Below are 23,343 nucleotides of genomic sequence, written 5' to 3' on the forward strand. Positions count from 1 at the left end.
CCCGGTCATGGACCTACTGAGAGAAACCGCCTACTGGCTGCTGGTTGACCGTCGAACACAGCAATACCAAGACCTAATTTCGAGAAGTTGGACACGCGCTAGGAAGAAAGAGCTTAGTCTCTGAAAAACGAGATCTAAGAGGCAGATTTGATGGGTATATCGCAGTTCCGTCATAGTTGAGGCATGAAGAGACGGATATGGGAAGAGATGCGGTCGACGGCGATTTTAATCGTGAAGGGGTTAATGGCATCGTGGTGTCCATAGTGTCCTTAGCTCTCTGCTGTCATCGCATCCAATACGAAGTCTTAGACGGGGTTAGGAGGGTAATAACAAGCAATAAAACAACTGCCCTAAACTGTGTTATGAAATGTGCATGTTTAAGCCCTACGTATCTATGACTTTTGCCACCTTTACCAACTTTTTAATGCCCCCTTTTTTGGTCTTGGCCACTTTAAAGTATTCACGTAAATTCACGTACCCCTTTTCAGCTATTGTGTATTTGTATACATAAAGCCTTGTGTAGACAATAGCATTGTCTACCCGAGATTTTATCAGTCATCTTAATTTCTATTGATGTAAATGCTATTTCTTTTTGCGCCTCCGAGTGCTAAAGAACTAATGCCGATCCGTTTAACGCTCTGTTCCACGTGCCGTTCTCCGTAGCTAATCTGACCTCTTACCTCATGTGAGCAGCTACCTGATCTTGAATGTACATATGGATGCAACTGGTATATATACACTAGGGACCCTTATTTTTCTCACTCTCGAGCATTTTGCTTATGCTTAGGAAGGTGGTTATTAATAACCAGCCGGCTCCGGCTTAGAAGGGAACGCGGGGCCCTTGATGTTGGCTCTGCATTCCTGCCTCCAGTTATTCGGGACGAACTTGTCGACGATGGCCTTGAACGCGTCCTACGAGATTGGATAGTCATGGCTGTTAGCTTACGAATATTTATCGCCTCTGCTTCTTGAAATAGGAGGCAGTAGTAGACTACCTTCTACGTCCTGACCAATTCCCACTATACGAGAGGAAAAATGGGCAGAGAAGTAAAACTTACCAGCGTGCAGAAACTCTCGTCGCCTTCCAGATGCTTACCCGGCGCCCGGCATCCGGGCACCGTGACAGCCTCGTCGTTATATCGTATCCGTACGTAGTAGTCCTGCAGCTTAGCCCTCTCCGCAGGCGTAAGCTCCTCGCTCCGCTTGCGGCCTATGGTGTTCGGGGGAGGGTTTCCTGGTTTCGCGGAGGAGCCCCAGGACTTGAACCAGCTGGACTTGGTTTCCGCCGGCTTGCCTTGCTTCGAGGAGTCGCCTGATTTCCGGAACATCTCGATGGCGATATGGCTCGTGTATGGCGGCCACTTGTTACCCTCGTATGCGCCTAGGCTGGCGAGGATCGCGGCAAGCGTCGTGTCGTGGCACCCGCTCAGTCCGAACCGGATGGGCGTGGCTCCCTTACCCTCCTTCAACGAATTACTCTCCAGCTTCCTCGCCACCTCGTACTCGCCGTCCGCGGTCGACCTCTCGGCGCTGCCCACCATCCTCCCCACGACGTCGCCCAGCAGCCCGCCGATGCCGAGCGCGCGGTACTCGCGGCTCTCCTTGTAGCCGGCGAACCACTCCTCGACGCCGATCTTCTCGATGATGTCGCGGGCCTTGGGGTCGTAGAACTCCTTGGGCAGCCGCGTCGAGGGCCCGTGCGCCAGCGTCGAGTTGATGGTGTCCATGATGCCGCTGAGGCGCGGGCGCGAGTCGACGGCGACGCGCGGCGAGTCCTCGGGCATCCACTTGCCCCACAGCCGCGTCAGGTACGCCATCTCGTCGGTGCCGTTCCAGCGGTCGGCGGCGCGCTGGGCGAAGGCGCGCGACAGCGCCGCGAACCGCCTGCAGTTGCTGTCGTTGGGGAAGAGCGTCTCGTCGCCGGGGGCGCGGGTCAGGATCGCGGGCGGCGGGAAGGCGGGCGGGCGCGTGTGCGCCGGGTACAGGCCCGTGAAGGTCTCCTGCACGGAGTCGAGGGCGCGCGGGATCGGCGTCGCCCGCAGGTACAAGCCTTCGGCGTCGAGGAGCACGGGCGGCAGGAAGCGCAGGCGGTCGACGTAGAGGGCGCGCAGGCGCGCGCCCAGGTCGAAGGTCGTCTCGCGCCCCTTGTCCGTCAGCATGCCCATCTCGCAGACGCCGTCGAGCTCGCCGGCGGGGCCCGCGGCCAGCACGGGCTCGTCGGCCGATCCGAAGGTCTCGAGACGTCGCTTCCACTCCATCGTCGAGAACTGCTCGCCGTGGTGCCGGTCTAGCACGGCTGACTTGAGCTGTCGCACCGCGCTGCAGTACGGCCAGAAGGCGGCTAGCCCGGCGTTCTGGAAGCGCGCGGACACGGGCGATCGCTCGCCGTGGCGCAGGAGTACTTGCACGAGCTGTAGCTCGAGCGTCGGCGGGTACAGGGCTCGGAGCTCGTCGTCGGTGTAGGGTGGGCGTGGAACGAGGGAGGTCATCGTGGTAGGTCGGCGGCGGAAAGGGGGTTCGCGGGTGTTCTCGAAGGGGTGAGGCTGGCGGTTGGTTGGAGGGCGAGGTAGAGGGGTTGTTGAGAGAGCTAGAGCAGAGAGCTATGGGCGGGTTGCGCTGGAGTACAATTGTCGATAATTATGCCTTGGCGGCATGTAGGAGAGAGATTGATGCTGGTCTGGCTCTTGAATGAGGTTTGGAAAAGTAACATACCTATGTTTATTGTTCCTTCCCTACACATATGGTTATGTACGTCACTTAGGGTTGACGGGCAGGATTGCATAGTGGGGTTGCAGCCGTGACGGTTGAAGCTCCCTAAATCGGCGTTAAGACAATGATGCCCGACCTTGACTTCTCGTAATCGATAAGACATCCGACATCCGTAAATTTTTCATAATCCAGTTACTATCTACATACTTCCTCTACCTCTGGCCTTGTGACTTCGATTCCGACCTCGAACCGTTTCTACAATCTCTACGACCTCGCGACACTTGCTTGATCCTCTGGATGTTATGAATAATCCCAAATCAACGTGTCTACTATGTCGCCACATGGTAGTGACCAGAGGCGGTGCACGTACTCCGCAATGGCTACCTCAAATATCGCGGTTTTCGACAACGCTTGCTCCGAAAGCCACTGATTTGGCCGATCTGGTAGCAGCCACCACTCCTGTAAGGGACCGGCTTACAAACAAGAATAAGTTGGAGGAAAAGACAGCATTTAGGAAGATCACGTTATTTGATCAGAGTATGCCCGGTAAGCCAAAATGGACGCGCAAGATGCAGGAAAAGAAGCTCGCCAATATCAGGAAAGGTTCGGACCGGGTCGATGCCTTATTTCGGCGTATTGTTAGCGAGCAAACCGCCGGCCAAGAAGAAGAAGCAACAGCCCGCAGACCGAAAAACTATCACTTAAAGCTAGCTCTCTCCGAGATTATTAAACAATTAGGAGAAGTACAGCATTTGCTCGATAAGGGCGAACCGGTAGCGAAAGTATATAAGCATTTCAAAACGGTTGTAGACCCTGTCCTTCGAGAGAAGGAACTTCTACTCGGAGAGCGAGCAGAGGCCCTGCCCCAAGTCTGTCAAAAGACAATAATGCGGTTGATGGTAGTGGTTCGCGACGCCAAGCTAGAGGAAATGCGTTCCCCAGAGTTGCCTCGGGCTTCTGAGTTGCTCCTATACATCTCAAGGTTCACCAATATTCGACCTAACAAGTTCCTTAAGCTAGCCGGTGCGCTGGTAAAGGAGATCGTGAAGATGGATCCCTCTGCCGAGAGCCCTGATTCTTCGGTGGTCGACGATGGACTTCTTACGCAAGAGGACATGATTGCTGATTTAATCGAATGCTGGAAGATCTTATCCGTACCAAGCATCGCGCGTAACGAGGCCGACGACGACGAGGTCCTGGAAAACTTTTGGTTTCCGAGGGTTGATAAACATACTTTATCGGCGTTTTCTAAAGGGGGATCTTTCCATGAGGCTTTTGTCACATCTTTCCCGCAATACAAATGGGGAAAGGATGATGAACCTACAGGTGTACTCGGCATCGCCACGTATGCCTTGCTACTTGATCCTCGGCGAGCCAATCAAGATTTAAGGTATCGTGCCGCACGCTTTATCAACAGGGTTGCTTACCTCATTTCATATGTACAATACTCCGACTTAATGCTACGGCAACACACTTCGAAATACTTTCCAGAGATCGAACCATATGTTATGGCCCAGTGGTCAGATATTAAGGAACAACTGAGAGAAAGAGCCCAGAATGCGCAATCTTCGGTTGCTGTAACCCGACCTGAATGGCCATTAGCTCCAATCGATCAAGACGATATCAACCAACGTTCAATAAAATACCATCTTCATCTCGCCATTCCAGCTCGGAATTCGAAAGAAGTAGACTCGCGGTGGAAGAGATTTATTAAGCCGGGGCCAGACGAAAAGATTTCGGCGGCTCGGGCTAAGGAGCTTAAAAATTACCCCGACGTCTTTGATCTTTTCATCTACACACAGATGGCATTGAACCAGCCTGAGAAGGCCATAAACGTTTTAATTACTTTACGCCAGGTCGGAATCAGGCCGACCCTGAAAACATGGAACGTCATGCTCGACGGTTGTAAGATGGCCCGCAATCTTAACGGTATCAACAACGTCTGGAAGAAACTTGTCGCGTCCGAAATGAAGCTAGATATGAAGCTATGGACAACTCGCGTCTCCGGATTAATACGATGTGGTGATGTTTCAGGCTCTCTGCAGGCCTTGCGGGAGATGGTATGGATGTGGGATCAGAGCTCGAAAGACGAGAACGCTAAGGCCGTCAAGCCGACTATCGAGCCTATCAATGCCGTTCTTTCGGGGCTTTTGCGCCAAAATCTAGTCACGGAGGCCGAAAAGCTGTTGGAGTGGGCCGAGGAAAAGGGGCTTGAACCAGACATCTTTACCTTTAACCCCTTGCTCCAGCGCTATATTCAAGACGGGCGTGCCGCGGATGTACGGGAACTCCTTGTCACGATGGAAAAGCGCGGCGTGAATGCTGACGCGGCAACGTTCACGATCCTGATCGATGCGGCCTTCAGGCAAATTCCGCCGGGCGACGCCGAGGCCGAGTCCAGAGCAGTGAGGAGCGTGTTGGAGGGCATGGAAAAGGCTGGGCTGGAGACTAACGTACAGAACTATGGCAAGATAATATATCTCCTACTCCAGGGGAGCAACACAGCCAAGGACGCCGTGAGGCATGTGCTCTCACACCTATGGGACCAGGGCCTTGAACTAACACCGCATATCTATACGATGATCGTCGATTACTACTTCTCAATAAAGCCACCAGACATCAAGGCCGTCGATAGTCTGCTGCAGCGCCGACGTGTGTTCGACTACGACGACCAAGATATCGTCCTCTACGACAACGTCGTTCGTGGATACACCGAGGCCGGCCTGCCCGAGAGGTCGCTCGTTTATTATACTAAACTCACGAAGGCCGGCCTTATCATCCCGCTAAAAACGCAAGTGAAGGTACTACTCGCGCTTCTCCAGAAGGGCAATACTAAAGCAGCGAGATACCTGGCCGAGACTGCGAGTAGTTTGTTCGAAACGGGGTATAAGAACGGCGAGGTGGAGAAGGCCGAGTTCTGGGACCATACGTTCTGGCACATAGCTTCGGCAAACGGGCTTCTGGACATGAGCAAGTTCCCGGGCGAACGGCCTAGAGGATATACGCACTAGGTATCTCGTGTAGCGGAAGATTGATGTAATCTCAGCATAAGAAAGCGGCATATAGACTCTCGAATCCGGTTGCAAATTGCCCGGATATGTAGAACATGAACCATGAACGAATTCAATTCCATCACTCTCAATGGCACGATTTCTACGAACGTACGGTAGATGTGTGTAAAATAGAAAACCTCAAAACTCCCAAGGCGAACTCCGGAACTCCTTTCCTTCCCTCCCCTCCCCTCTCCTAGGTATTGGAACAAAGAACAGAAGCAAACCAAGGATACGCACACAAGACAGTCCTTACTTTACTCGAATAGAGGTGTTTTTCCCTTCTTTTTTCATCATGATTCGTCCATCCGATCACCCCTCGCCGCCGCCGTCGACGGTCCAGCAGGAGTCGTACCGCTTTCCGCAGGCCCACCGCCTAGCAACGTGACGACGGACTCCAAGCCGCCGACCTCGTCCCTCGCCAGCCCGCGGCCCTCGCCCTGCCACTCGCCGTCGCGCACCTCGCCGTGCTTGCCCAGCTCCAGGCCCTCCACGTTCTCCAGGTAGCGCCTCGTCGCGCCCTCGACGTACTCGAGGCGTTCGCGGCGCCAGGTCTTTCTTTCACTACTCCTACTATTACCACCGCTCTCGTCGTTATCGACGTCCATAGCGTCGGCGGAGGTAGACGAGGGTTGCAGATCCGGCGCTAGGTTCCGCAGGGATGTGGAGAGCGCGCGCAGGGCTTGCATCTGCGATAGGGTGAAGGCTGTTGTTGTGCTCAGCGGCGCTTCGGAGCCGCCGTCTGTGAGGGATCCTTTGTCGTGTAGGAAGGCGAAGGGGCTCTTGGTCGGGGGAAGCGGTTGCGGTTGCGAGGGGGACGTCTTCTCGGTTTTGACGCGCGGAGGGGATAGCCCGACGAGGGATTGCAGGTCTGCGAGCATGGCTTCGTTGCGCGCGCGCTCGGCGGTGAGGAGGGCGTTCAGGCGCATGCTCTCACGCAGCTTGCGCCGGAGGTGGTTGATCGTGTCGAGGGAGGGGGTATCTGGGTTCGCCTTGGTTAGCGGACTGTTTTTCTCTTTGCTTTTTCACGTAGCTGGGTATCTCAGTAGTAGGTAGGTAGGTTTGTGTTTGTTGCAAGCGTACTTGATTGGGAGCCTCCCGATGTAACGGCTGAGAAATCTAAGCCGTCGTAGTGGGAGAGTCGCATCCAGTGCATAACGTCGCGCTCGCGCACGCACAGGATGTTGCGCAGCACGTAGATCTCGAACTTGTCGAAGTTGCGGTCGATGCTGGCGCAGAGGAGCGTCTCGAGCTGGTGCGTGCCGGACTCGATCTCGTTCTTGGCCGCCTCGGCCGGGTCTACCGCCTGCTTCTGCGCATCGCCTCCGTTGCCCCGGGAGGCTTTGGGCGGCTTGAAACCGAGGGTGGCCGGGGGGGCGTTGAGAAGTCCTTGCTCGACGCTGTTGAGGGCGCGCTCGGCGAGGATATTTATGCTGTTAATTATGTCGTCGATCAAACTCTACAGTATCCCAGATTTGCGAGTTAGTATTGGATCGGCTTCGGATCGAAAATATGCGCTGGGAGATGAGAGGGATACTGACGACAGGCGGATATCCGAAATGCTCCGTCAAAAGCTCGGTATCTGAATTGGAGGACGTCATGATGGGCGCATCGTTAATCTCGTTGTCCCGTCCACCGCCGTCGTTCGCAGAATGCTGGGGACTTAATTCGGTAATTGGTGGTAATTACACTAATTGGTTTATGGGCGGCAGCGTTTGACGCGACGCGATTTGATATATCGATAAGTCAATATTTGGGTTTGGTGGTGGGGTGAAAAAGACGGAACGTCCCGGGCTGAAATTAAATGAGGCGCTCAGCCGCGACACTGTGGCTCACGTGGCTCATCCAAGATTCCTCACTCATCCGGCAGTCACCCCCTTTCAAACACTTGTGGCGCCGTCCTACGTCATACCAATTGACCTAGACCCATATCATGTATCTACGTACACCGAACACTTACGAATCATTTAACAAAATGTCAAGCTATCGTGAGAATGTACACATTTCTTCACCGTCTATCTTCGAAGGTAATTGGGAAACGCCAGGATGACAGACTGGAAAGGTATCGTCAAACATGGCTGGCACCCTGAGAAAGAAGGGACATCCATCAAGGATCAAATGGTAAAAGCACATCGTCTACACAGTTAGGCGTCTTCGAACCATACCGCCCTGCATATGCTAACAATCAACAGAAAGGTCTTGTCGGCCGTGGAGATAATTCATCTTCTCGTACTCCCAGCAGCCACACTGCCACCCCGATAACATCACTACGTGATCCGTCGTCCTTCGGTCCTCCCCCGAAGCACGTCGGAGCCGGGGCTCGTAGTCCAGCGTCGGCCACACCGCAACATCAACCACACGCCGGACAGACCTACGGCGTCCAGCAGACCGAAGAGTCTCCTATAGAAGCAAAACCATACCAAGTCGACACCACGGGACTATCGACATCGCATCTCCCACCGCCACCCGGACGAAAAGCCAGCCCCCTCATCCCCCCTCCATCCTCGTCAAAACCGAGTGGTCCGCCCTCGCTCCCCCCTCGACTCCCGCCACGAAGCGGAAACACGTCTCCAGTGCAGACACAAAGCCCCGCTTCGATCGCTCGCCAATCTCCCTACCTGAACCAGGGAGCCATCAACCGGTTAGGTGCCGCGGGCATTTCGGTACCAGGCCTAGGAATCGGAGGGAAGGCTGCTCCGCCGCCGCCTCCTAACCGTTCGGGCAGCAATTCGCCATCCGCGGGGTCGTCGACGACAACGACAAAAACGTCTAGCGGGCGGTTGAGCGAGCTACAGAACCGCTTCTCTCGCTTTGGCAGCGGGTCTCCCAAGCCACCAGAGCCTGCAGCGGATTCAGGCCCGGCCCCATCCCCATCGGTCCCGACGAAGGGCACGACGTGGGCGGAGAAGCAGGCAGCGCTGAAGACGGCGGCGAAGTTCAAGAAAGACCCTACGTCCGTGTCGTTCTCGGACGCGAAGGCAGCCGCCAGCACAGCACATAATTTCAATCAGAGGCATGGAGATCAAGTGGCATCCGGAGTGAACACGGCAAACGGGTTAGGGCAACGATTTGGCATGTTTGAGAACAATGGGCAGAATGGGCAAGGAGCATCATCGTCACCAATGGGCCAAATTTCAGTGACTGCCGGAAAGAAGCCGCCCCCTCCACCGCCGACGAAGAAGAAGCCTCCTCTGCTACCCGGAACGAGTAATGAGACGAGCGCCCCGGCGCCGCCCCCTATCCCGATAGGTACGAGACCAAGGTTCAACTGAGATAAAGGATGCTACGAATGGTCTAGATGCATTATTTACTAGCGCTCGGAGTAAGAGAAAATAGTATAGAATCACATATTCGGGTCACTTGATGTATTTGCTCTGGGATTTTTGCAGGTATTGGCAATAAATTGGTATTTTTCCTGGACTTAGGCATGGGCCGCAAAATGCGCCGAGTAGAGTTCGTATGAGAACGAATCTATGTGAAAGCCTAAGTTTCGCATTCCGTGACAGAGAGAGAGAAAAGGGCGTCAAGTCGTTTAGTATGGGTGCAAGTCGTGTGTATAGCATTCATGAGACGTTTTCCTGTCCTAGTAGTTAGGCCCTTAGACCTTCATCTCATCCAGACCGTGCTTCCAGATAGTGACATAGGGGGTGACACCATCCTCGCGGTAGTTCAGGAGGACAACCCTGTGATTTAGATGTTAGTATGCAAGTCATTATTTCATTGCATAGGATAAGGGAGACTCACATTCCGTCAACATCCATGCTCTCACCAGTGTAAAACTCGTAGTCCTTGAAGTTGCTAACGATCTTCTTGGCGAAACCCTGAGCCTTGGTCTGGAAATCCTTGATCTCCTCCTCGGATTTGCCACTGTCCTTCAGGTGCTTGGCGAGTCTCTTCATGTAACCTATACACGCGATGCTTAGTTTATATCCCTCCACCATCAACTCTTTTTCTAGGATATGAACACGGGAAAATATATCTTACCCTTGAGATAAGACAAGTATGAGGCCTTGTCGAAGCTGGTAGGCTGAAGACGGAAGGAATGGATGATGTTGTTGACCTTCTGAGCGGAATCGTCGATACCCTCGTCAGCCTCCTCGGCCGAGGCATTGGCACCAGTGTCTGCGCAAACCCGTCAGCATTAGATTTCTCATATTGGGCTTCTAAAATCATATAGTCCAATGACTATAGACGTACCAACATCGACGGCGCCGATTTCAATCATAGCACAGTCGGCTTCGTAGGCGATCCCATCGACCTCCTTCAACTTGAAGGAGTCGGACAGGAGCTCGTCCTTCGACTCAGTAAGAGCATCCTATAAAAGAGGGGTTCTTAGCACAATATTTCACGACGTCCTCAACAACGCACTATAGGTCAATAACATACTCTGAAAATAATCATGTTGACGGTGGGTACAGAGAAATCTGGTGAACGATAGACAAGGAGGTGATGAGAATTGTCGAAGATTGACGATGGAAAATTGTCGAGTAGCAGGAAAAAAAGAAAGACGGCTTTTGCGACGGATAATGAGGGGCAGATTTTCCACTGGAGGAAGAGACCCTCAAATTTTTGGGCAGGAAAGTGGGAGACTGCAAATGGAGGGGCGACGGAGCTAAACCTAGTTTGGTGCCTCGATCAGATCTAGAATTTTTTGCTCCGTATTTTTTCCACGAAGAAATCGATAGGTCAAAGGTGGGTCGTGTATGTACTAGGTACCTACCTCGACATAATATTATGTTATTATGTAAGGCGAATCGATTATTGCATACACCCCGGTTAGGATCGAGGTATTCCGCCACGACTCGTTTGCTACATTTCCGGGCAGTTGGTTCCTACATCAATTTGAAATTATCACATGCATATAATATTTCCTATAGGCTATGAGTCTTGGAGAGAGGCACAGCTTCAATGTTTAATAGCCCGCCTTGCCAGGCACCTGAATTAATTTAAGACCTAGGCATCCATGGATGGAATTCATGTTTGTTGGTTTTGTAGATACCAGTATGTGTCAACCTGGAGAAATTGTGTATTATGCAGATCCATTGGAGCTAAATCCAGCCTTAAAAGTCTTATTAGTACATCCGGTATAAGGCACTCGGAATTCGTGAGCTTAACCTTAGTCCCATTGAAGCCATCAATCTATTTTATCTGTTTCTAATTTCTCGAGACTCTCCAACTTGATTCGGAGGCCTCAGTCGTCATCCGTACAACAATTATGAGATTACCGATTGCATTATACGTACGAAGGCCGACAATTCGGCGCAGAAACAGGTGATCTCGGACATTGACGGATGGCGGGCAGCCGAGATTGATAAAAGTGATAAATTGATAAAAAGGGGGTCCCACTTAAAACCCAAAAAATCCACTGACAATGAGATGATGACGGACCACTTAGCTGCCACTAAGCACAGGTGAGGGCCCAATTGGCATTTGCGACTCGAACGCGCCAAAACTTTATCCTATTCCTCAAATACATACATAATTCACCTCCCTAAACCTTGAACCTTCACCAGCTTATCTAACTATTTCACACTCCTTACTTTTTCACCTTTTCATCGCGACGATCCTTTTATACTTCCACTCTCCCCGCCACTATTCCATCACCCAGTACTACCGTTATTCCTTTTAGGCTTTTTCTAATAATACACCAAATCTAATAACTCCCGCGCCTGGCAAACCCCGTCATGGCTACGAACATGACGTCCATCACGGACCTCCCGCCGCTCCCGGCGTATAACGTCGTCGTGGCACCAGACTTGATCTCGTGGCTGCCCGACTTCTATCTATCAATTATCGCGCCAACCCTCGCGTACTGGGTTATCTCCATCTTCTTCCACATCATCGACACCTGGGACCTATTTCCGCAATATCGCTTACATACTCCCGCCGAAATCGCCCAGCGCAATAAAGCCTCGCGATACGAAGTTCTACGCGATGTCCTCTTCCAACAGGTCATTCAGGCCGTCATGTCCTTTGTTCTGGGCATGACCGACCCGCCGCAGTATACGGGTATGGAGGAGTACGACGTTGCTGTCTGGGCTACGAGGGTTCGCGTGGCGCAGAGAGCTCTTCCCACTATGTTAGGCATTCTCGGAATCAACGCCGCCTCCGTGTCTAAGAATATGGCCGTTTCTCACCCGCTCTTAGCTGGCGTCCTCGCCGGTGGACACTATCCTTTCCTCACCGAGCTTGCCGGATCAGATGGAACCGCGGTACCAACTTTTGCCACTTGGGAACTCCTGGTCGCCAAGGCTATCTACTGGGGCATTATCCCAGCCATGCAATTGTTCCTCGCCGTTACCGTCCTCGATACCTGGCAATACTTCCTTCACCGCATAATGCACCAGAATAAATGGCTTTACAGTTCGTGTTCCTAACCTCTTTTGACTATGGTAGTAGTATTAGTAGAAAACAGCGACTAACACCTTTATAGCCACGTTCCACTCAAGACATCACCGACTTTACGTTCCGTATGCTTATGGAGCCTTATATAATCATCCGTTCGAGGGTTTCCTCCTTGACACGGCGGGTGCCGGACTTGCGTACAAGGTCGCCTTCATGACTCCTAGACAAGGGATATTTTTCTGGGTTATGTCTTCAATCAAGACGGTCGATGATCATTGTGGATACGCCTTGCCCTGGGACCCTCTTCAGCACATGACCTCGAACAACGCAGCTTACCATGATATCCACCACCAAAGCTGGGGTATCAAGACCAATTTCTCTCAGCCTTTCTTCACTTTCTGGGACAAGCTGTTGGGAACCATGTGGCACGGCGACACTTCGCTGAAGTACGAACGATCGAGGACCAAGGCCCAGGAATTCGTGGAAGCGGAGGCTAAGAAAGCATCCGAGAAAGCCCAATAGACGCTTCGTCCACCCATTTGCACCGATTTGGTGCACACATTCGCTGTATCATCCTAGGGACGTTTACTGTTTTATTATCTGAGGCGCGACGGGGTATTCTGGATCGAAGGTTGAAGTGACATGAAACCTATACACAGGGAGCATTGGGATGGGCGTTTCTTTTGAGTCTACCACTCTGGCTCGGCTGGGCTACTAAGGGTACCGGGCTGAGTTTCTTACCTCACGCCTTGTAAAACATCATGCCTTTACGTGTTTGAATCAACACCAGGTCCTACATATTACTCGACACGATTGATGCGGTAGGCGAAGAGCCGATTCAAGTGGTGTGGAGGAAAGTGGATGGCGTTAGTGTTGGATGTTAGGGAAAATTGTATGCATGGCACTTGACTCTGGCATTGTCTTTGCCATAGCTCCTCTTAATTAATAATACCACTCAACATTCGCTTGAAAAACTCGCGCCTTACATTATCTCGTAACTTATATGATAATGGTTCATTGGATTGGAAACGACGGTGGTTATTCTCGAGATCCTTACGGCTGCTAACATTAGGTCCAACATGGGGGGGATTTACAAACATTTTTTAAATCAACTTGAATCCTGTCCAAATATAACATCAAATAATATCGGTAATCCCTTGCTTTGCGCTCAAGGGAGGATGGTGCCTACCTGCATGTCCCCCAATCTCCCCACATGGGATGTGGCACAGAGCTGAAATAAACGAAGCCAGCGAGAAATGAATGCGCCGAAAACACGACTTCGGCTCATCCTCTCTCATTCCATTTCATCTTATTACTCCTTATCCGGATTCGTCGTTCTACGTAGGCGTTAAGACTCGCCCGATCAGTTAAAAACAATGGCGAAAAGCTCCCTCCCCGTTATCCCGCGGATCGTCTTCGGCGTGGTCGAGCCCGCCATGCTGTACGTACCTCCGGCTCCCTATGAGCGACCGTCACCGTAGCCTCGCGTCGCATTATATATCATATGTTGATCGTTTTACAACCCCCGCGCACGAGGAATAAAATGAACAGCTTGAAATTGCCTTAGTAACTAACAAACAGCCTTCCCTTTTTTAGTGTGTGGGCGTACAAAGATAGTCTCGAAAACCCAACCGCCTTCTTCGCCGCGCAAGCCCCGCCCTTCTCCGCGGACGCCGTGCCTCCCCAAGCGCTCGTGCTCCTCCTCCAGCTCACCAACGTGTACCTGCTTCTCGCCGCCGTCGCCGTCCTATGCTCTTGGACCAGCCACGCGAGCATAGCTAAATGGTACCTCGTCGCCGTCGCGCTCGCGGACTACGGCCACGTACACGCGTGTTACAGGGGTGTCGGCCCCGACGTGTTCTGGGATACGAGCAGCTGGAATGCGATGCTTTGGGGCGGCGTGGGCGTTAGTGCGGCGCTGAATGTGCTGAGGTGGGCTACGCTGCTCGGCGCTTTCGGACGCTTGCGGGACCCGCGGGGCCCGCCGGCGCCGGGGGCTAGGAAGACCGCTTGATTTAGGAGTGTCCCCTTCCTGGGAAGATGGGATGAGCGGCGCGTGTTTTTGTGAGGTGGGTGGGCGGCTTGTGGGTGTCGTTCGAGGGGTTGGAATGATGTGGCAAAGGTGGTGTTGTCGAGTGTCTCCTCATATTAGGGCTACCTATGGAGTTCGGGGCGTTGGCTCCGTGTCGGCTGCGAGTTAGTATCATATGGGTTGATTTATCAGGGCGCTCCCTAATGGGGGATGCATGTACGGTAGACAAGGTGTTAATTATCTGGATATGAGATTTGTCTCCTAATTATTTGTGACGTACGTAATTCAATACAGGGTGTATGTTATTGAAGACTTCCGGTGGTTTCGTCGAACCAGGACTATCGTTTCATATGAAAGTTTCATTCGTCTTGAGGAGTCTTAGGTATCTCGATATGAAGATGTTTGATTTTGTAACATATCTCATGGGTAAGAGACGGTGTTCTGGTACTAATTATGGTTAATGTTTGGGTTTCTCTACTCCAGCCATAGGATTAGTTGACTATCCACTGCCTTGACCGACAATATAATTCTATCTTATGATCATGTATAGGTATAGACCCAGTTTGAGGATTATTTGAAATGTATGTGCTGTATATATCGCCAATATTATGTGAAGTGTTTCGTTGAGCCTCCTTCTAAGGAGAAAGGGGTCGGTTTACGAAGACAAGAGCCAACACAACTGTCTTGAGTAAAATTTCTTAGTACCCAAGGAGGTAGGTAGGGAATTAAGCGTAAAATGAAGGAATTGCTAGTAGCGTGGCAGCATACTAAAGGCCTTAGATAAACATAAGTCGTCGACTACTTAGCGAAGACGGATATCGAAAGAATGCCCAGGCATAATTTTCAGATGTATTCCTAAACATTCACACGGCTTAGTATTTGTATCTATGTAGTGGGATCTAAAAACAACTCCTTTTACCAACAAGCTCATCGCGGTGCGTGGCTTGTGTAAACGATGTTTATTTCATGAGAGGCACTATCATAGCGTCCTCGTCGTTCGAAAAGAGTATTCAGGGGTAACGTGCCCCTTAGCTCCGAATCAAGCTCAGGCGCGTCAGGGAAATAAGGACAAAACTTCAAGTTTCAGATACAACGTAGTGCGGAAAGAAGTAGAAGATTCACTCGGCCTCTTCGAGTATATAGTATTGGAAAATTATTAGTGCCTGGCGCAACTGATGCCTTCGACTTAATCCAAGGTATGTACAACATTACTTAGCCGAGTAAACGAACCTGCTACACTTTAACGTCAGAAACAAGAACTACGTCGCTATACTACACAGAGTGTGGAATCTACTACGTGAGAGGCTGGTATTACTTCACCAGTAGTGCTATCGTGACAGTAATTGCCCAGTTATGGAGCCCTCTCAGGGAAATGAATTACGACTACCTACCTTGTATGTATAGCGATGAAGCGTGAGTCTCATCGAAATTCCAGCGTAGCGAACAATAATGGAAGATTTTGAGTGCCACGAATAAGATAGATGACCCTACTATAAGGTGCTTGGATATTGGCTATGTACGCGAGGACGATTGAGATGGCATGGTTCAGCACCTAACAGATGTAATTGCATTTCACAAAGTCCCCACGCCAGGTAGTGCTGGTTTGATAGAAAAACCTTGGAGGGTGATGCCATCTCACGTTTTGAGAAACTGTATAAACTTGTTATATCTATAGTAAAGGGCGAGGATTGTACTAGTTCACTTGGTGTACCACTAGGGAATCTCTGGCATAGACGGTTACCTAAGATAGGAAATTTCCAGCATTGATATCGGCCGTCGTCGTAATAATTCGCGTACTTACATTCGAGTGTATCTGATCTCATATGCGGAGGGCTGTACAGGAGATTATTTAGTAGGACTATAATGTAGGTAGGTATCATCTACCTTGCACTGCTTGCCTTCGTCAGATACTATCAACTGAAAGATATTATATACTAAAACTAGAAACACTTTTTCGAATCTACTTTGCTGGCTTTTCTATACAAATCAAATGATACTCCGGCTGTACGAGCCTTGAGCGTCAGACGGGAGCTTCAGCAAGAAATAGGCATTACCAAAATGTTCATTTTGATTTAGTTGATTCGATCACATGAAGCTGCCTCGAATCAAGGGGTATCGATGATTCTATCTAAACCTTACATTATATACATCTATGACAAGTGCAATAATGGTATGCTGTATCAGGATTGGTTTTACGAATCCGGCAGAATCGTAGACAATGCGGTGTCGCCTACTTGATCTCATGAATTTAGCATACATTTACCTATATACAGTTTAGTAACACCTCGGCAGTAACAGTAGAAGCAGATCCTCAGTGAAGAACACAAAATTTACCATCGTTGTGGCTGTAGCTCCGTACGTGTCATGTTGAGAGCTAGTGTAAAGTCCTACAACAGCCTTCAATGAGATACTTCCTAGGCTAGGGGCCGCCGTAGAGATAGAGTAATATTTTACGGGGAAATAAAGTGCTGGGTAGTCATCGTGTCCCGCAACTATGTTCCCTGAGCTCGAATCCTTATAATGATGAATTACTGAAACCTATGAACACAGCAAACGTTTGGGATGTTGGGTTCTAGACGGGCATTGCAGCATTCCATAATCTCACTGCTATCGCAACCACATCAATCTGTTGTAGGATGCGCGGGACTGGCCTTCTGTTAGGTCACTGCTGGACGCCTTTGATAGCCTCAGCATCAAGGCCGCGTAAGACTGGGGAAAAGGAAGGATTTCATCTAGGGCACAATGGACAAGATATTCCTAGCAACTTCAACCGTAGGAACGATCGGGTGAGAAAATATCAAATACGACGGCATACATTCGGATTTCCCACAGACTTGAGACGAAGTATCGGAAGACAGGATCCGAATAAGCATCGTTATAGATGCGTGTCTGCGTGGACGCATGAATCATGAGATTCAGCTCCGCGATGTCTATTGCTGATGGTAGGAATGTCAAGTTGTTCGACCACCGCTGAGGCAAATCCTCCAGCAAGAGCTAGACGACTCTGGATTTTAAAGCTCGCTCTAGTTAGAACGCTTCGTTTTTAGTGCTTATATCTACCTAGGCGTGCTGTAAGCAACGTACGATACTAACGATGTAGTTCGATATATGGTGCTTCGGTATGAACCTAGGCGCAAAGAGGCAAAGTCCTTGACTCACCAGCTATTGGTAATCTTCATTTAATGAGACCAACGTAGATGGTGGATTTGAAGACGGGGCTGGCTTTCAGCTAGAGGGGGATCTATGTCAGATTATAGGCTATGATCGATGCTGACCAGGACGGAGACGACGGATGGTGCCTGCATGAAGAAAACGAAGGACCAAAGTGCATCTCTTCCAACCCAAGATTCCGAGCTAATACTGCACTGTTGACAGGACGCCTCATGCATCTATGTAGAAGAAGCAATGTTTACAACCACGTCAGCGCCTGGCGTTAGCTGGGCCAGACTCGCGAAGGTGCGACCAAAGAAATTTGGCCAACTTTTAGTACGGCCACTCCGGAGATAGGGCGACGTCGCGAGAGCCGAAGACTCGTTCGCGTTGATGAATCATGACATACCTAGTAGGTGTAAATTTGCTTTCACAACTAGGCATCAAGAATTCACCCCCACGCCAAGTTGGCACCATTGCTGATATTCGTCATTGGCTCGAGAGTTTTGAAGAACAATGTTGACACTAGCGGAGCTGAGACATCCTTCGGAGAATGGGTATCGTCTCTTGGGTCAAATGACCACAAAGGACCACAAGAGGGCATGCCACAGAGTAGTAATCGCCGAGGGTGGTACCTGGGGAAGCCCCATCATATTAGCGTCGGGATCTTGTTGAACTGGGATCAGGGCGTGATGAAGTGTCGAATATTATCGAATACCATCACGCCGCTGGCCCGGCAACTTGGGCACTAAGCTTAGCGAGCTTCCAGAAGCGGCGCCTCGTCTAGGGTTACACACAAGCTGAGCCGGCTTTTAGCATGTATGTAGATCGTGATGTTGAGCCGGTCGCCGTCTACCCTCTGCCCTCTCCGCCTCTGAAGAAATCTAGGTACTAGTAAGAAACAAGCAGAAATTCTCCTAGTCTGCGATTCAGCTCTACTGGGCCTTTTGCTGTCCCTGACGATTATACCAGCTTTTGGCTTAAGCCATAATGCAAGCCACAGCTGTCACTTTACAAGACCCCTGATCTCTTCATGCCGAAACCCGGGCTCACCGTAATTATTGTTCATGTGAGTACCTGGCTAATCGTGACTCCCTGCCAGGACCCGCATATATCGAATTCTCGTCATCATATCGCCAAGTTTTAAGTGTTACGCGTGAAGGGAGCGTGGTATGGACGCGTGCGACATTGAAATCTAAATGGAAATTATGTCCAAGTTCGCCGACGTTGCTTTTTCTTCAACGTTTGTCGTGAACGAATGGGTCCATGTAAATTGATATGATATGAAAAAAAATGTTTTCCAAATTGCGAAAATGACTCGAGCTGAGCTAGATTGACTACCGAATGGATCTATTGTCTCATTTTGCCGGGTTGTTCCTGGTTGCCTCAACTCTGCGATGTACTTGAGAGAAAAAGCAATGTGATTCGAGGTCTAGTGACGATTTACTATGTTGCAGCAATATGTAGTATGCATTTGTTGGCATACATATATGCAAACGAATGGACCAATGGGATGAGAAGGACATATCAGTAAACAACGATGGCGTTGACATATTCAAGCGAGCAAGGCTGTCATTTGTTCATTGTATAACATTCTGAAACTTGCTTAAGTCTGAAAGGTAGTTGACCTGATGTCGTGAATTGGTTGTGATAGGTTCAAATTTCATTAGAGAAATCTGCTAGCAGGTTGTAACTTGTAAGCTCAAGCTCAGAGACTCTGTAAAACCAGTCGAAATTGGGTTTAGCGTAGGTACCAGTTGCATGGTACCGCCATTAGCTTTTATGCAAGCCACAATTTGGAAGCACCCCTTATTACGTAATAAGCATCTCGTTACTACTATGTAGAATCGTTGTTAGTACATACCTAGTAGAACTTCTGCTAGAACGTGTTCATGTTAGCGGCCGCCGACTCCACATGCAGAATGCCGAAACATGCATATCCCTATCTGTACAAATTGAATTTGACAATATTCGGTTATATGTACCTGCCTTACTGCTAAAACTAGGTAACCACAGCAGCGTAATAAAACAATGGTCGAGGAGTACCTTGGTATCACTTGCATACGGAATGTTTAAGGTGTCATGTTCCTGAAATGGTACAAGTGTAGTACGATTTCGGGGATATTCACAGAATCCACATTATTACTTACAGACCGAGTGCTTGTGCTTGTGCTTAGATGCATGTACATAATAGATTATAGATTAGATTATAGATGTAGTAGATGCAATAGTATGTCCTATCTAAGTCGCATGCGGATATTCAGCAGATTCAGGTACCTACTATACACGTACTAAAACTCAGCTACGTAAACCTATTATACGAGATTGACCAATCACATCGAGTCTCAGGGATGCCCTTTTCCCTTTTCGGCACAATTAATGCCCTTTGTCGGGGAAGATCAGCGTTCGCTATCCCATCAAACTGTCGTCATTTCCTTCGCCCCCCCTTGAATGTCCCCCTCAATTATACCGATATACAGATTGCATCCCTCTCGGATATCCAGTGATCTTGTTCAAACCGATTTCTTGGAAGTGTGTGCATCATGGATCTAGTAACAGAGCATAGGACAATAGTATTGCTTAGCCTCTCGTCTCGTCCTAAGCCGCCTCTTCTCAAACAGGCCCGCATTTGGCGCATTCATCATTGACGAAAAAGGGAGACTCAGGTCTGATCTACTTTCATCGCAGCCTCTCTCCCGCAACTTTGCTCGGTTTTAGGTCTAGAATAACGCCTCGAGCTAGGAGCTAAGAGCTAAGAGCTAATACCTAGCTGTCTAGCTAAAAGCTAAATTATCGTGAACGGGTTTCAGCCTTTCAGGTCCCTCCTAATTTCAGACTTTACCTGAAGCTTTCTAGCACCGACACCTCCTCCTTGCGACGAGCTTCATCTTTTGTCTGCTTCCGTCTACCTATAACTACTGCCTTTCCATTCGCTAGATTGGTGCTGTTGTATTCGCATATAGCTACTACCGACAACGTGAGAGAAGTGGTCTCTCTCATACGCGACCTTTGGACCCTAAGACCCTAAAGCCTTGAGACCCTGAGACCGTTGGATCCCAAATCTCGCTTGACCTGTTTTAAGCGCCGCCCGCTTTGCAAACACGATTTTACGGCGCTTCCGTGAGCCCCCATCCGCCATTGCTATTGGCCAATTCCTCCAATCCGCCCAAGCTTGAAGAGAAAGAGTTGCATTGCACGCTGCGTTCCTGCGTCTGTCGAAACATTGCGAACAGAGATCGATCCATGCTTCTTACTTGAGAACGAAAGCGGCGGCAATTATTGTTATTTATAATATAATATCCCTAGCTTGTTGCCGTGTCGATCGGCCATATAATATCGGCTCAATCCCGCCTCTTAACGTCGAATACGATTCTTCCATTCATCATGGATCCCACCACGACACTCTTTACTTTTATGCTGTGAGTTCCATTCATTTTTGCATTATTTTATCGAAACCATATCCAGCTAGCCTGGCGCTCTCATTTGGTCTTCGACCCTGTCGCTTCCCGTGTATACCGCCATCACGCTCGCTATAACACTCCCTTTATGTACTTTTCCCCCATCGGCACGGCAATTAGCATCGAGGCGTTTCCCTATTCGATCAAACAGATTAAGCGGGAACGGCACTTTGAGGTATCACAGCATAAGACCTCATAAAACTTCATTGCCAGGTATTCTAGAATTTCCGATCTGCTAGGATCCCAAGATTGTCAAATCCAGCATATCATCTCCGAGCAGGGGTTCCACGCGAAAAAGTCAGACATTGCCTAAGCTCCTAAGGAGTTTAGCTGCCAACAAACAACACTGGCAGAGTGGCTGAAGGGTGGAATTTGCACACACCCTGTCGTCCTCCCTGTCAGCCCTGTCATAGTGCTTACAGCTCGTAACCTAGCTGGGGAACGAGGATCATTGTCAGGCATCAGAGCACGGAGAGAGGGCAGCCAGCCACTATTCCTGTCAGATCCATGCCCATACTGCCCATATCGTCCCAAAAAGCAAGCGCTCTAGGTAGTCACCACAGCCGTCACCCAGTCACCTTAGCAGCTTAGCCCGCTTACAATCCACTTACACCCACTATCCACTTGCATACCCATGCTCCCATTCCAAAAGTACTCCGAGTAGTGGGTTCATTTCCACACACCCCTGCTTTCGTCACCCATTGCGTCTCTGAGCTGGTGGACATATGTATGTGTATGTTGTCACCACATCACACATCGCATCCTCTCCGTTTACTTATTATTCATCGACCGCCCTACCCACCTGTGGAACTTGATCTCGACAAGGAAGCTTACCACGTATGCAGTCAAACCCACCCTTCTGTATCATCAGTCAGACTTCTTGGATCGTGGGACAACTTCTCGAAATACCATCCTATGGAGCGTGACGCTAAACGAGCTCGAAGCGAATGGCGAGGCTGCCATACCTTTAACGACATCATCTGCGACGGCGACCAAATCACGAGTCAAAAACGAAGTGGAGGACTGAAGATGGGTCAGACATATTACTATTATGTGAGTAAATCATTTCGAGTCCTAGACATCTTATCTTTCGCTAATATTTATAAGTATGAATTGGATGGTTCAACCGAGACATATGACCCTTCCATGCCCACGACGAATGCATGCCCTTATCTTCCTGGCCAAACTGTCAACACTCTAGACGTTCCCTCGGAGCGTCTATCAAGAATACGAAGTGCATCAATGAATTCTCTTAGGATTGCTGATTTCAGGACGATGGAGCCAAGGGACAAATTCATGACCCCTAGACCAGCTCCCCCAGTACCCAGCCTTCCGGACCTTCGTGTTGGATCTTCACCTCAACCAGCAATGTCACTTGTTCACAAACGATCAGCCCGTTCTCTTTCGCCCGCACCTAGCTGGACTAGCGCCGCTCGACGGTTCTTGGGACGGAAGAAGGGTTGCAACCAGGATAGCGATGCTGGTAGTGAAACAGAGGTTGAGAGTCACTATGGCGAAGAAAGCAGGCAAAGCAGGCGCTATGACGAACCAAGAAGCACCACGCCATCGGGGAGGAGTGTTCGATCTCGTGATATGTCGCCGGAATCTCTCCGAAGATTCCTATCTGACGATCGACCTCAATCCCCGGCTGTGGTGGAACACACGCCAAGGCTACTAATCCCAGACGAGATTATCGAGGAGAACGAAGACGACGATAACTTTGCGACGTCCGCAATATCCGAAAACGCACCATTTACAGTACTTTCTCCCTCGCCATTTCAACGAAGCGTATCATCGTCTTCGGTTAGCCCCGGCACTAATGAGTCTACGACCATTGTTGTTCCTTTGGATACCAAGAAGGATGACGATGTCGCTCCAAAGCCCATTGGTGCCTTACCTAGGATGGATACTATCGGATTAGATGTTCCTCGGTCACATTTCTCATATTCCACAACATCATCTAGTATGGTTTCTCCAGTATCGGCCCCGTCGCCCGAGCCTCGCGACCTCAATCAGTACTCTTTCTTTGACGACTCGGAAAACGATAGCGAGGATGCCTTCCCTACAGAGGACGAGCCATTCATGATTCAGGGAGCTCGCCGAAATAGCGAGGGCACCTGTACGATACCTAAGCATCTCAACTCGCCAATCACTGGATACAGTCTACCTCAACCTGCGACGCAAAACGAAAAGCACTTGGACGCAAGCCGCATACCCCCGGCAGCTCTAGGTTCACCAGACTTGGTCACTAGGCTAGATAGCGGTGTATCTCTGGGCAGTCCCGGTCTTCTTGGCCGCCCGGGGATCGACGCTGGGCTAGACGATCTAGTAGTCAGTGACATGGGATGGATGGCCAACTTCATCTAAACCAAATACACATATGACATATCATACAATCTTCACTTTTTCCTTTTTTTTTTCATTTGTTTTTCCGCGGTATTTATAGAATGGGTTATAGAATCTGGACCACTCGTTGTCACCAACGGAATATTAGGCAAGGCACTTTAAAAGTATGGAGTTCTTTGCGATGTTCCCTCTATGGTCATTCCTATTACGGCATACTGGCGCTCAGCGGGGAAAAAAATAACAGGATGAATTT

General features: G+C 50.0%; 8 protein-coding genes across 8 annotated transcripts; 5 read left to right on the forward strand and 3 right to left on the reverse strand.

Annotated features, from left to right (window-relative positions):
* Positions 1-467: 467 nt before the first annotated feature.
* Positions 468-2,782, reverse strand: F4807DRAFT_416103 (phosphoglycerate mutase-like protein). Its single transcript, XM_047997102.1, has 2 exons — positions 1,059-2,782; positions 468-912 (listed from the first exon to the last, which is right to left on the reverse strand). Exons 1-2 carry the CDS (start codon positions 2,487-2,489, stop codon positions 799-801), a joined length of 1,545 nt encoding a protein of 514 aa, XP_047856949.1. The 5' UTR covers positions 2,490-2,782; the 3' UTR covers positions 468-798.
* An 89-nt stretch (positions 2,783-2,871) lies between these two features.
* Positions 2,872-5,852, forward strand: F4807DRAFT_416104 (uncharacterized protein). Its single transcript, XM_047997103.1, has one exon. The coding sequence runs from the start codon at positions 3,012-3,014 to the stop codon at positions 5,718-5,720; it is 2,709 nt and encodes a 902-aa protein (XP_047856950.1). The 5' UTR covers positions 2,872-3,011; the 3' UTR covers positions 5,721-5,852.
* Positions 5,853-7,611, reverse strand: F4807DRAFT_416105 (Mis12 protein-domain-containing protein). Its single transcript, XM_047997104.1, has 3 exons — positions 7,301-7,611; positions 6,843-7,218; positions 5,853-6,741 (listed from the first exon to the last, which is right to left on the reverse strand). Exons 1-3 carry the CDS (start codon positions 7,358-7,360, stop codon positions 6,053-6,055), a joined length of 1,125 nt encoding a protein of 374 aa, XP_047856951.1. The 5' UTR covers positions 7,361-7,611; the 3' UTR covers positions 5,853-6,052.
* F4807DRAFT_416108 (uncharacterized protein) lies at positions 7,612-9,139 on the forward strand. Its single transcript, XM_047997105.1, has 2 exons — positions 7,612-7,880; positions 7,952-9,139. Exons 1-2 carry the CDS (start codon positions 7,806-7,808, stop codon positions 9,029-9,031), a joined length of 1,155 nt encoding a protein of 384 aa, XP_047856952.1. The 5' UTR covers positions 7,612-7,805; the 3' UTR covers positions 9,032-9,139.
* A 218-nt stretch (positions 9,140-9,357) lies between these two features.
* Positions 9,358-10,160, reverse strand: F4807DRAFT_450504 (translationally-controlled tumor protein; the record flags this gene model as incomplete). Its single annotated transcript, XM_048000137.1, has 5 exons — positions 9,358-9,442; positions 9,504-9,663; positions 9,744-9,881; positions 9,957-10,074; positions 10,146-10,160. 5 exons carry the CDS (start codon positions 10,158-10,160, stop codon positions 9,358-9,360), a joined length of 516 nt encoding a protein of 171 aa, XP_047856953.1.
* Positions 10,161-11,239: 1,079 nt separating this feature from the next.
* F4807DRAFT_371235 (fatty acid hydroxylase superfamily-domain-containing protein) lies at positions 11,240-13,026 on the forward strand. The gene is made up of 2 exons (XM_047995680.1): positions 11,240-12,122; positions 12,193-13,026. The coding sequence occupies exons 1-2, from the start codon at positions 11,444-11,446 to the stop codon at positions 12,624-12,626; spliced, it is 1,113 nt and encodes a 370-aa protein (XP_047856954.1). The 5' UTR covers positions 11,240-11,443; the 3' UTR covers positions 12,627-13,026.
* A 36-nt stretch (positions 13,027-13,062) lies between these two features.
* On the forward strand, positions 13,063-14,277 carry F4807DRAFT_371211 (uncharacterized protein). Its single transcript, XM_047995679.1, has 2 exons — positions 13,063-13,545; positions 13,701-14,277. Exons 1-2 carry the CDS (start codon positions 13,481-13,483, stop codon positions 14,116-14,118), a joined length of 483 nt encoding a protein of 160 aa, XP_047856955.1. The 5' UTR covers positions 13,063-13,480; the 3' UTR covers positions 14,119-14,277.
* A 7,382-nt stretch (positions 14,278-21,659) lies between these two features.
* Positions 21,660-23,111, forward strand: F4807DRAFT_457931 (uncharacterized protein; the record flags this gene model as incomplete). The annotated part of the gene is made up of 2 exons (XM_048001117.1): positions 21,660-21,797; positions 21,852-23,111. The coding sequence occupies 2 exons, from the start codon at positions 21,660-21,662 to the stop codon at positions 23,109-23,111; spliced, it is 1,398 nt and encodes a 465-aa protein (XP_047856956.1).
* Positions 23,112-23,343: the final 232 nt, after the last annotated feature.

The sequence above is a fragment of the Annulohypoxylon truncatum genome (assembly GCF_022578515.1).
Source record: "Annulohypoxylon truncatum strain CBS 140777 unplaced genomic scaffold F4807scaffold_7, whole genome shotgun sequence".
NCBI lineage: Eukaryota > Fungi > Ascomycota > Sordariomycetes > Xylariales > Hypoxylaceae > Annulohypoxylon > Annulohypoxylon truncatum.